At 44.8% G+C, this 12500-nt stretch overlaps 1 protein-coding gene across 6 annotated transcripts in view; it reads right to left on the bottom strand.

Moving 5' to 3' along the window:
- LOC119013489 (nucleolin-like) overlaps positions 1-7218 on the bottom strand; it is a 33469-nt gene extending 26251 nt beyond the window's left edge. Inside the window, exons 1-5 of one of the 6 annotated variants that reach the window (XM_037088066.1) lie at positions 6729-7218; positions 6653-6695; positions 5558-5609; positions 5086-5171; positions 2194-4547 (exon numbers count right to left, since the gene is read on the bottom strand). In XM_037088066.1, coding sequence (XP_036943961.1) covers positions 3431-4547; positions 5086-5171; positions 5558-5572 — 1218 coding nt within the window. In that variant the 5' untranslated portion in view covers positions 5573-5609; positions 6653-6695; positions 6729-7218 and the 3' untranslated portion in view covers positions 2194-3430. Of the gene's footprint in view, positions 1-2193; positions 4548-5085; positions 5610-6652 lie in introns of those variants that run through there. The other 5 variants (XM_037088065.1, XM_037088064.1, XM_037088063.1 and 2 more) reach the window with 5 other exon arrangements.
- Positions 7219-12500: the final 5282 nt, after the last annotated feature.

Genomic DNA, 12500 nt, shown 5'->3' with positions numbered 1-12500 from the left:
TCAGTGGTCCAGTGTGTTGGTTCTGTTTGTGGGTCCAGTGTGTTGGTTCTGTTTGTGGGTCCAGTGTGTTGGTTCTGTTTGTGGGTCCAGTGTGTTGGTTCATCCTGACACACTGCTCATCAACAGGTTGTGAGTTTGACGCCCACACTGAGCTGCAGTGTTGTTGGATCAGAACCTTCACAGACTCTCTGGCTCACGGCTGTGACGCGTCTCATTGATGACGTCATGTGACGTGGAGCGCCCTCTGGTGGCTGCAGGTGCTGCAGCAGAGTCTCCACCTGCTGACAGACTCCTGCAGGAGTCCATGTGTCTGCTGTGGCTCGGTGCTGCAGCAGCTGGGTTGTTGTTCAGGAGGTTGCTGGTTCGATTCCTGCCGCAGTGCTCTTTAGCCTCCAGCTGTGACAGAGTTGTGTGGTTCACACTGTGTCAGCTGTTCACTCTTAATGAGCCCAACACTGACGACTTCTGATGAAGTTCTGTCTCCGGATCAGAGCTGCTGTCAGTGTGTGACCAGAGTTTCTCAGCAGGTTCGTTTATAAAACCTGGAAGAATCAGAAACGTGTTTGTCCCAGATTATTTTCTGCTGTCAGCCTCAGGAAACATCCAGCAGCAGAACCTGAGCTGGAGTCATATGTGATGTTGGAGCGCCCTCTGCTGGACTGATGACGTCACTGCAGCAGCAGAGAGACTCACCTGGACTCACCTGCTCACTGTTACCTCCCACATCCACCATCAGCTGCTTCACTCCAGTAAAAGTCTGTATGTTTAATGTAACTGTAGTCAAAGTATAAATACACAGTTCACAGTATAAATACACAGTTCACAGTATAAATACACAGTTCACAGTATAAATACACAGTATGTATACTACTGTATTCTGTGTACTCACTAACCCAAACTGCAGAATACCTCATGTATCACTGCAACCAAAACTACATATAAACAGTTTGGTACCTTTTTATGAGATTGATTCAGTAAATTTGCTGTTTTCCCTTCTTGCCCCAAAGTGATCTAATGTAAATTGCGATTATATTTTCTATTGTAATTAATAAGTATCCCTAATTATCATTTTTATCAATTATGCATAAACTCTCATAAACTTTCATAAATCTGCAATATTGATTTCAGCCCGACGGTGAGAAGGAGGTTGAAGTTCAGCGCTGCTTCAACGCTCCCTCCTGCTCCTAACACCACGCTCACCGATGACTTTAACAACACGCAGCAGTCTTCAGGGTCTCGACTTCGAGTTTCACTGAAATACAGACACGAGACCAGAAACCTGATTTTATATCAGAGAAATGTTGGAAGCCACTGGCTTATTTCTAACAGTGTGTTGTGTTTTATAATGTTTGTGTGTGAAACATGAATGTGAAAAGTAAGTTTAGCTGTCAGATGGATGTGGTGATGTAAACTTACAGTATTTTTCTCTGGCTCCTGCAGTTTAAAAGCAAATTGTGTCCACACCAACATGATGAGAGCACGCTAAAGCAACAGGTGATGATATCACCTCCACTGTGAGGCCACACTGGCCAATCAGAAGGCTGCATGTCTACACATCAGCACTGTTTTTGAACATCTTCACGCTGGCAGCAGAGACGCCAAAACACATGCAGAAAGATTTGTTTTCAGAGTACGAGTGGACCGGGTCTGTATCTTCTGCCAGAACAAGAATATTTGTGTTACAGAACACCAAAAAATCTGGATCCTACATTTCCCACAATGCAACTGACCACATGAGCCATAAGCTTTGAATGGATGAAGATATTAACATGAAGATCTGCAGCAGAGAAGTGCTGATCGTCTGTCTGACTGCAGCACAGGTTCTTCTTCTCTCTCACTTTTTATCATCCAGGTGAGTTGTACACATGGAACCAGATCCTGGATCCTCCCTCCATCATGTGGGTCACTAAAGTCTGTTAAGAACTGTGGCTCACCTGAGTCTGAACGACTCACCTGCCGCTCGTCTCACGACTGATTCTGAATGATCAGTTTAACCTGAATGTGAAGTTCAGTGTTCTGTGACCTGGTGTGAAGATCAAACTCAGAACAATGAGGATGAAAGTCAGTGTAGCTGCTGATGTTCCAACAAACTGCCTCTTCATCACATCACACACATGCATGTGTGAACATGTATGATAACACAGGAATGATTTCAAAATAAATCAAACACAAAACAAAACAACAGACAGCATGAAGGTTCAAAAGTCTTTTACTGAACACAAACAATAAGATCACAATTATTCTGATTGTTTGACTTTTGTTTTTCACTTCCTGTGACAAACAATAACTCAGTACAAACATGATTATATACACAGTGTGTGTTCACTGTGTGTGTGTGTGTGTGTTCACTGTGTGTGTGTGTGTGTGTGTGTGTGTGTGAATAAGTTTTCTGTTTTGTACTGTAAAAACATCTCAAATGACACAGGAAAGTGTTCTCACAATCTCACACCCCGCCAAAATAAAACAAACCAATCACCCAGTCAGAGGCTTCTGACCAACCGATCACATTTATATTTACATTTCCATTGGAGACATTTAACAACACTTGTGTCCGATATGATTTACAATAAGTACATTTGTCACAAGAGAGAAACACAACATCACCTCGACAGAGTGAGAAGAGAAACAACTGTCGAGCCGTCTGTCGTCTGAGGATCATAACTGCTGTTTCAGTACATCAGTGCTTCTTGTTGGGAGGCAGCGATGCTCTGCAGGTCCAGGTGAGTCTGAACAGGTGAGTCCTGAGTCTCCTGCTGCAGACACAGAGACTCTGCTGTCCTGACGCTGGTCTGGACTCGGTTCCTCCTCTGAGGCTCCAGAACAGAGAAGAGTGGTGACGTCTCTGAGCAGCTCTGTTTGCTCTCAGCGATGGCGGAACCAGCCGGCTGCTGGTGTAGCAGAGTGCAGTGCTCTCTGGGCCGTGTGGTCTGACCAGGGTTTGGAGGAAGACGGTGCAGTTCTGTTGACGGACTTGAAGTCCAGAACCATCGTCGTGTTTTGGAGAAGGGAGGAGGGAATCTGGTCCAGGGAACAGCTGGTTCCTGGTTAGACGTCACTAATGTGAGAGCATCTTCAGAGGAGGGAGGACTGAAGCAGGTGAGGCCATCAGAGGTGAGGGTCGGAGGCGGAGCTTCTGATGGACGTCTGAGTAAATGTGTCTGTGAGCGTCTCCATTCAGAAACAATGATCAGACTTCAGCTCTCTGTTTTCTCTCTCTGCTCTTGTTCTCATGACTTATTTTGATAAATACTTTATTTTAGCAACATGTTTCATTCAAACTGAATCTTTAGTTAATGATCGGATAAGAATAACCACCTTGTTTGATCAGATGGATCTAATAGTTTGTAGAAACTTCATTGATCACAGTTACATCAGGTGAGATATTAGAGATCAATCAGCTTCTTTCACATTTCAGAGAATTATTCAGTTTCTATTCCTCCGTCTGTCTGAATGATTTCTGCTCTTCGTTCTTGTTTTCTTCAGTTTTCTCTCCTGTGCCTTCTGGCTTTGCATAGAAATAAACAGTGTAATGATCTGATTTTACTACGTTTTTTTCATTCCGAACTTTGAGACCAGAGATTTCCACATTTCTGGTGATGACCAGATCCAGAGTGTTACCTGCTTTGTGTGTTGGCTCGTTTACATGCTGCGTGAGGTCATTGACCAGCAAAAGAGAATCAAACTCATCAGTATCAGACCTCCATTCTTTATTAACATGGATGTTGAAATCTCCAGTCACAATGAAGCTGCTGTACTTCTTCTCGACTTCATCCAGGAGACTTTGAAACTCGTCCAGAAACTTTCTGAATTCTTCCTTGCTGTTTCCTGGTGGGTGATACAGGTTGATGATCAGAACCGGTTGGTTCCAGTCGTCATGTTGCAGCTCTGTGACAACAAACTCAAAGGTCGTTGTCTTTATCTTTTTGTCTGGAGAGTCTGAGGATTTTGGTTTTCTCTGCAATGCCTCTGAGAACAGATTCGCCACCCCTCCTCCTTTTTTTTTACCCGGCCTCACCCGATAGTGAGCCTTGTAACGCTTCGGTGAAGCCTTGTGGAGGACTTTTAATCTTTTTGGTTTGACCCACGTCTCGTTTATGAGTAAGAGGTCCAGTTTGTTTCGTGTTATGAGCTCTGAGATCACATTTTCTTTTTTGGTCATCGACCGAACATTGAGCAACCCGAGCTTGATCGTTCCAGGAGGTGTTTGGTTGATCTCACACTGATCTCTCTCTTCATCCTCACCATCCCTCTGCTCATCTTCCTGTTCACCTTCAGTCTGCTCGCTCTCCTCCTTTTCTGTCTCTTCCTCACTATCACTCTCCTCTTCCTCTGTCTCTTCCTCGCGATCATCCTCCTCTTCCTCCTGATCTCTCTCTTTATCCTCATCATCCCTCTGCTCCTCTTCCTGTTCACCTCCAGTCTGTTCAGCCTGCTGACTGTCTTTCTTTAGTTCACCTCCAGTCTGCTCGCTCTCCTCTTCCTCAGTCTCTTCCTCCTGATCATCTCCACTCAGTTCAATTGGATGCAAGTGTTGCTCCACAGGCGTCCTGTAAATAAAATGAGTTAGTGTCTTCTAAAGGTTGTTTAATGATCAATGAGTGTTTTATCCCAACACCCTTGATGATCTAACACACTGTGTTACTGGACCACAGGAGTGATGGGGACTCTGGTCCTCTGACACAAATGTTCATGTTCCAATGAAAATCAGCCATTTCCTGCTAGAATATAATTTACCTCATTAATAATGTGCAAACTGAATTTTTGATCAATTGAATGTTATTTTATTTGAATAAATGAGGCTTTTCCATGAAAAACAAGGACATTTCTAAGTGACCTTGAACTTTTTGTGGTGGTGTAACTTTGTTTAAAGTCAATATTGTCATAAGAAGCTGAGCGTCTCTCAGACAGACGCAGGACAGAAGTGTCTTCATGCTGCAGGAAAGATCAGTCCACAATATTTATCATCATGTTTCAGGCTGTTAATGAGAAGTGACGCTGTAATGTGAGAAGCAGGTGAAGTTTCATGATGACATTTGTTAGGATAATAAACAGGAAGTAGTATTCTGTGAACGCCCCCCGTCTTACCTCATGTTGCTGAACACTGCAGCTAAACCTCCAACTGCAGCCGCACCAAGAAGTCCCAACGCTGTTCCAACAGCCTTTAACACAACCTGACGATGAAGATCAGCAGTCAACAGATCAACACTTGATTCATTTTTCATTATCATCCGCAGGGTTGGGCATCATTCACAAATGTGTCCCTGCTTGACTTTAAAGTTTTTTTTGTTCCCAAGTTTACTGAGTCAGTTTTAACACAAATAAAACGATGGTTCAATTCTTCACTTCAAAGTCTGTTGTTACCTGAACTCAAATGAACAAACTGACAGAACACCTGTAGAGTCCTGGACTGTGAAACATTATTACATTATTATTTTCATTATTATTATTATTACCTCATTAATGTTGTAAATATTAAAACTATTAAAAGATGAATTTCTTTTACAAACTTAGAGACTGCTCCTTTAATAATGACGCCGCCACAGCGAGGGCTCGTTACCTGATCCTTTGACATGATGACGGTTTCTGCCTGATGGTCCAATCAGAGACGCCTGTGAGAGAAAGTGAGAGACGATCAGAGGACACCAGAGGAAACTGTATCTGATGAAGACCACGTCAACCTGCAGCCACATTTACTCCAACACTGATTCACAACAGCTGGGACGTTGATTCTAAGGTAACACGGTGTGGTCATGGTGCAAACACATCCAGCTGGTTAACAGCTGCTCATCGGAGGATCATCCGGCTGGAAACAGGTTGTTCAGACTCTTGATTAGTCACAAGATGAATGAAACCAGGTCGGTCCTGACCGAGCCTCCATACACACCAGCACTGCACACAGCAGATCCAGATGAGGTGTGACGGTACATGTTGTCATGACGTTAACACGTGTGTCCTCCTGTTAATCTAAACATGTATCGACTGTTTATGTGCTGTTATAATGTGCTATGATTGAGATTCTGACCCATCATGCATCATTTCACGATTACATAATCGCCATCAGTAAACTGGATGCTGTCTGACTCTGTCTGTCCAATCAGGAAGGCTGTTCTCTGGGAGAACGTTCACTGAAGTCTCGGTCAGGACGGCCGACCGTCACTCTGAGACAGAAACTACAACAAGTCAGCAGTGAAGGAGACAGAGACACACCAGTTACTGAGTTAACACAGAGTTAAAGGTTTTTACTCTGAATCACATCACATAACCATCCTGATCAGCTGAGGGAGACGCCTACTGAAGAGTCGTTAGGACAGACAGGAGGACAGACAGGAGGACAGACAGAAGGACAGACAGGAGGACAGACAGGAGGACAGACAGAAGGACAGACAGGAGGACAGACAGAAGGACAGACAGGAGGACAGACAGGAGGACAGACAGAAGGACAGACAGGAGGACTGACAGAAGGACAGACAGGAGTACAGACAGGAGGACAGACAGAAGGACAGACAGGAGTACAGACAGGAGGATGGACAGGAGGCTGTCAGAGCAAATTCAGATGTGATTCAGATCAAACCCTTTAACTCACATGTCTCACAGGTGTTTATCTGCAGAGTGAGAAGCAACGACAGGTAAAGAGTAAAAAAGAGTTTCTGACCTGCTGCTGAAAGTTCTGCTGGAATAAAGTTGGTAGAGACGTCCTGTCGTCTCTGAATAAAGTTGGTAGAGACGTCCTGTCGTCTCTGAATAAAGCTGGTGGAGACGACAGACTGACTGTAAACTCTGTGTGTTCACTCAGCTGGCTGCAGCAGACTGACTCTTCACTGGACTTTATTCTGCCTCACTGTTCCTCTAAATCATGTGACTTCTTGTGAAGGTGTAGTTGCAGATCAGAGTCCTGCACAGGTCATCTTATCTTATCGATATAAACGCCTTCAGTTCTTTAGGTTCACGTCTTCTGATATGTTGCTCTGCACACTCAGCAGTCCAGCTGCCACTTTATACTGTTTTATAACATTTACAACTTAACTGTCCCTGAAGGGGACGTCGTCCTCAGAGCAGGTGGAACTCAGAGAGCCTGTAACAGAATTAATGCACATGATTCATAAAAGGTTTGTGTTCAGATGAAGTTAAAGAAGCACTGGAGTAAAGTACAGATACCTGGAACACGTACTGAAGTACAGTCAGTGTTTGTACTCAGTGACCTGCCTCCTCTGCTGCAGCCGTGATGAGTCAGACAGAAACAGAAACTGGCTGTGAGTTCCTGTAAACACACACACACACACACACACATACACACATACACACACACACACACACACACACATACACACACACACACACACACACACACCGATGGATTGACAGGTGTGAATTTGAAAACCAAGAAATCAGAACAAACAATGTAAAGGTTGAAGGGTTCTTAAGATGTAAACAATGAAAAATAAAAGGAGTTTAATGATCAAACCAGTTCTACTGTTTGTTTATTTATAAAGTAAATTAATTATTTACTAAACAATGAAACCAGTCTTGCTAGCTAGCTTTCATCAAGCTAGCTGGCTCAGCTGGACTCACCTGCTCAGTGTTTCCTCCAGGTTCTGGTCCAATCAGGCCACGGCGCAAATTCCACGAGTGAGCGACGACGACGACGAACGCAACGGACGTTTTGTTGACGCAATTTTAAAGTTTGTTTGGTTTTTGTTTTGTTTGTTTGTTTTTTTAGTTTTGCACACACACTGACACACACACACACTGTTGTCACATACCTGCAGGCGGCCCGGCCGGGATTCGATCCAACGTCTCCTCGTCACTGGGCGGCGTCTTAAACCACTGAACCGTCTTCAGGTGGCAAACACACACAACAAGCAGAGAGACAGAGTTCAACACTCATGATGGGCGTACAGGAAGAAACCCAAATGTCAGAACAGGAAAGTTCTGAAAGAACAAGAACCACACACACACACACACACACACACACACACACACACGATGTGTTCAGTCCTGCTGTCAACAGGAAACAAACGTGGATCTGCACATGAAGCCAAAGTGTTCGAGCCTGAAGTCAGTCAGTGGTCCAGTGTGTTGGTTCTGTTTGTGGGTCCAGTGTGTTGGTTCTGTGTGTGGGTCCAGTGTGTCGGTTCTGTTTGTGGGTCCAGTGTGTTGGTTCTGTTTGTGGGTCCAGTGTGTCAGCATGTGTTGTGTTGTGCATGAACACATCCTGACACACTGCTCATCAACAGGTTGTGAGTTTGACGCCCACACTGAGCTGCAGTGTTGTTGGATCAGAACCTTCACAGACTCTCTGGCTCACGGCTGTGACGCGTCTCATTGATGACGTCATGTGACGTGGAGCGCCCTCTGGTGGCTGCAGGTGCTGCAGCAGAGTCTCCACCTGCTGACAGACTCATGCAGGAGTCCATGTGTCTGCTGTGGCTCGGTGCTGCAGCAGCTGGGTTTGTGTTCAGGAGGTTGGTGGTTCGATTCCTGCCGCAGTGCTCTTTAGCCTCCAGCTGTGACAGAGTTGTGTGGTTCACACTGTGTCAGCTGTTCACTCTTAATGAGCCCAACACTGATGACTTCTGATGAAGTTCTGTCTCCGGATCAGAGCTGCTGTCAGTGTGTGACCAGAGTTTCTCAGCAGGTTCGTTTATAAAACCTGGAAGAATCAGAAACGTGTTTGTCACAGATTATTTTCTGCTGTCAGCCTCAGGAAACATCCAGCAGCAGAACCTGAGCTGGAGTCATGTGTGATGTTGGAGCGCCCTCTGCTGGACTGATGACGTCACTGCAGCAGCAGAGAGACTCACCTGGACTCACCTGCTCACTGTTACCTCCCACATCCACCATCAGCTGCTTCACTCCAGTAAAAGTCTGTATGTTTAATGTAACTGTAGTCAAAGTATAAATACACAGTTCACAGTATAAATACCTGTGTGGTTTCCTCTCTACTCTGTGGTGGGCGGGACTAAGATGCAAGTAAATGATGCATGTGAGGGAAACATGGACACAGGTGAGGTGAGAAGCACCTGGTGGCTGCAGGAGGAGCTCCCGTCTGCTGGAACACTGAGTTTGACACTTTGTGAGAACAAATGTCCTGAGTGATTTTTTCATGTTTACAAAAACAAACAAACAAAACAACAAATAACACACACACACACATTCTGTCCAGTGTGAAACACAAACACAAAGTAAACAGATCATCACAGCATCGTCCTGTGCTGCCGTCCAGCCTCGACTCCCTCCACTTGTGATCAGACTCGCTTTATTTTCTCTGTGCTCTCATTAATCACCACACTAGAATTCACCAATTTGCAAATGAGATTTTGAATGTGAAACTTTAAAACGTGTCAGTGAGTGAAGTTGCTCGGTAAAAGACATCTAATGAGAAACTGAACAGTCAATGAGGGCCGGCTGTAGCTCAGACAGTAGAGAGTTATTGGAAGGTTGCTCGTTCAAATCCCGGCTCTCCTAAGCTGCCTGTTGATGTGTCCTCGAGCAAAACACAGAACCCCTAATTCCTCCTGATGAGCACCTGTACCGGTGAAAGCCACAAGTGTTGTAAAGCACTTTGACTGGTCAGCATTCTGGAGGTCCATTTCAGAACAGAACAAAGTGCAGCGTGATGTTCTGATCCGGCAGCAGGTGGCAGCAGCTCAACACAAACCAACAGCCAGAACAGATCAGTTCAGTCACTGACAGAACGTCTGAACGTCTCACCTGCAGCAGTCTGGAGGTGTTTAACTCGCTGAACTTCATGTTGTTTAAACCCTTCATGAAGCAGAACTCTTAACATAAAACATACAGTACATTGCTGTAAGTTACTCAGAAATGATGGTTCGTTTGTAGATCTACTATAATCACATGTCATTTTACATCCACATACTGTATTTTTACTGTAATCTTTTGCTTTGTCACAATATATAGAAACACAATATAATGCTGTGAATTTACAGCAGTGATTTTCCAGACATTTGCAGTGAAACTACAGGGATGATTTTTACTTCTGGTGTCAGAGAACTTGATGTGAATGCTTCTGGACGGTGACGCAGGACTGTGAGCTGTGACAGCATCTCTACACGCTGGTGTTACAACGTTTGTTATGTGTTTCTTCCATCACGTCGTTCCTCAGTCGACCGTTTATTCAGAATGTGTTTTAATAGGACTGTGTCGGACCTTCAGGCTCAGTTCTGATAAACATTTGAGGAACGTGTCAAACACCTGAGCACCTGAACGCACCCTCAGGTCCACGCTGACCTTTGACCCCTGGTGTCTGAGCTGCTGTCCTGCTGCAGCCGCCATCAAACCATCCCGAGCTGAGGAGAAGAGCAGCAGCTCCTCGCTCTATCTCTGTGTAATCCGACTCTGGCTCGGCGTGCTGCACGACATCGTACTGACGCTGCTGACAAACAGGAAGCAGCTCGGTTCGAATCCCCCGTTCACCTGCAGCCAGAAGGATCCGGCTCCGTGTTAGAGGATCAGAATATTTATAGAGACGATCCCACACAGCAGCTTCATTACATAATGAGCCTCGCCACGCGGCCCCAATGTCCAAGTCACCATGTCTGTTCCACTATCACACACACACACACACACACACACACACACACACACACACACACACACACACACTGTGCAGTGGAGATACCAGTGCTTTTAGAAACTCCCCTGGTTGCTTAGCAACTACTCCTCAGGATTACCAAAAGAGACCTCAGATCATTTGTCTGTTATGAGAGTGTAATATGATATTCTGTGTGTGTGCGTGCGCGCGCATGTGTGTGTGTGCGTGTGCGTGTGTGTGCATGTGTGTGTGTGTGTGATGGTATGTCTCTCATGTACGGTGTCTCACAGTGGACACAATGAGATGAATGTGAGTCTTCAGCTCTGGTTCAGGACGTTTGTTTGTTTGTTTGTTTTTAATGTTTTTATGTTCGTTCTGAATATTAAAACAAACAGTCCGGCAGAACATGAGATTCAGTCACGATTGGTCAGTTTGTAAAAACAGTGAAGTGAGTAAAGCTGTCAGCAGCGTGAAGACAACTCTCAGTAAACTGTGTCCTCGGCTTCATTCTGCCGCTCCGATGAAAACTGTTTTTATATAAAGATCAATAAAGATGAACCTGCTGACCAGTTTTATTAAAGTGTCACCTGCTCACACCTGTAATATGACTGTCACTCACACTGTGTGTGTGTGTGTGTGTGTGTGTCACAGAAGAGGTGAGAGCAGCTCTGACATCAACACTGGTTTGTTTGTTTGTTTGTTTGTTTTTGTTGTTTTGTTTGTTTGTTGCTTGTTTGTTGTTGTTGACAGTGCTCATTTCATATTTGACAGAAAGATGGAGGTGAGATTAAAGTGATAACTCATCCACACTCTCGCAGTGTGTCAGATATACAACAATAAAGATATGAGACACTTCATGTTCATATTGAAATACAAACATTTGCTCTGCACACACACACACACACACACACACACACACACACACACACACACACACACACACACTTTCATTTTCTTGGGCTAAATTGAAAAGAGCAACAAACCCAAATGATCGGATTAGCAGAGAGGCGAAGACGCTGGAGACTTCATGAAAACATGATTAAAGACAAACACAGCGAAGAACAAGAGGGAAGTATTGAAAAAGACGGAGTGCAGCAGATATTCAGCTCCTCTCTGAATCTGTGTGAGACGGTTTGTTCTCATTTACATGTGAGAGTGAAACACGTCTGTCGCTGTGTCGGCTGTCTAACTGGGATTTGTTGCTCGATGTGGACGGACGATTAAAAACATAAATCTGCAGCTGGAAATCAGCGAGGCTCATCTGCAGTTTGTCTCTGAGAGCAACAGTCCTGTGACTGTGAGTCGGGTCGGGTCAGGTCGGGTCGGGTCGGGTCGGCCCACATCCCAGAGCCAGTCAGTATTGGTCCAGTCGGTAATGAGACCTTTAAAAACTGATATAAACTATATTTTACTGGATCTGAAGTCTCACTGGCTGCATGAGGCATCAATCACCTGGAGGCTGGTGTGTGAGTGGCTCAGGTCTACACCACCACTCACTGGCTGTTGTAGGCTCTAGGACGGGCGTAGAACCTTTCATCTGTACAGAACCTGCTTTAGAAACATGATGTTTTTAAAATGTCTTCAGCTCTACAGTGATCCAGCGACAGTCGTCTGAACATCTACAGGTTCACTGCTGACAGAAAGTGCTAACAGCTGATTCAGCAAAGTTTTAATGGAGTTTTGGAGCATTTATTGGTTGTTTCTCTGTTATAAATCAAGTCTCCAGCTCCTCCAGCTGTCACGCAGAGTGCTTCACCACGTCCAGGTGATGATACAGCTCTGACAAGCACATCTGACTTGTTGATATAATTTCAATTAACAGATTAAAAACCTGTTTCAATCATTTCAATTCATGATTAACTGAAGATGTTTTTGTTGAGACTACAATAAAAAATCCCTCCTGAGTGATCAGTCGTTCTCACTGAGTGTGTCCCGACAGGAAGCAGCC

Source organism: Acanthopagrus latus, chromosome 23 (assembly GCF_904848185.1).
Source record: "Acanthopagrus latus isolate v.2019 chromosome 23, fAcaLat1.1, whole genome shotgun sequence".
NCBI lineage: Eukaryota > Metazoa > Chordata > Actinopteri > Spariformes > Sparidae > Acanthopagrus > Acanthopagrus latus.
This window is presented reverse-complemented; position numbering and strand designations above follow the sequence as displayed.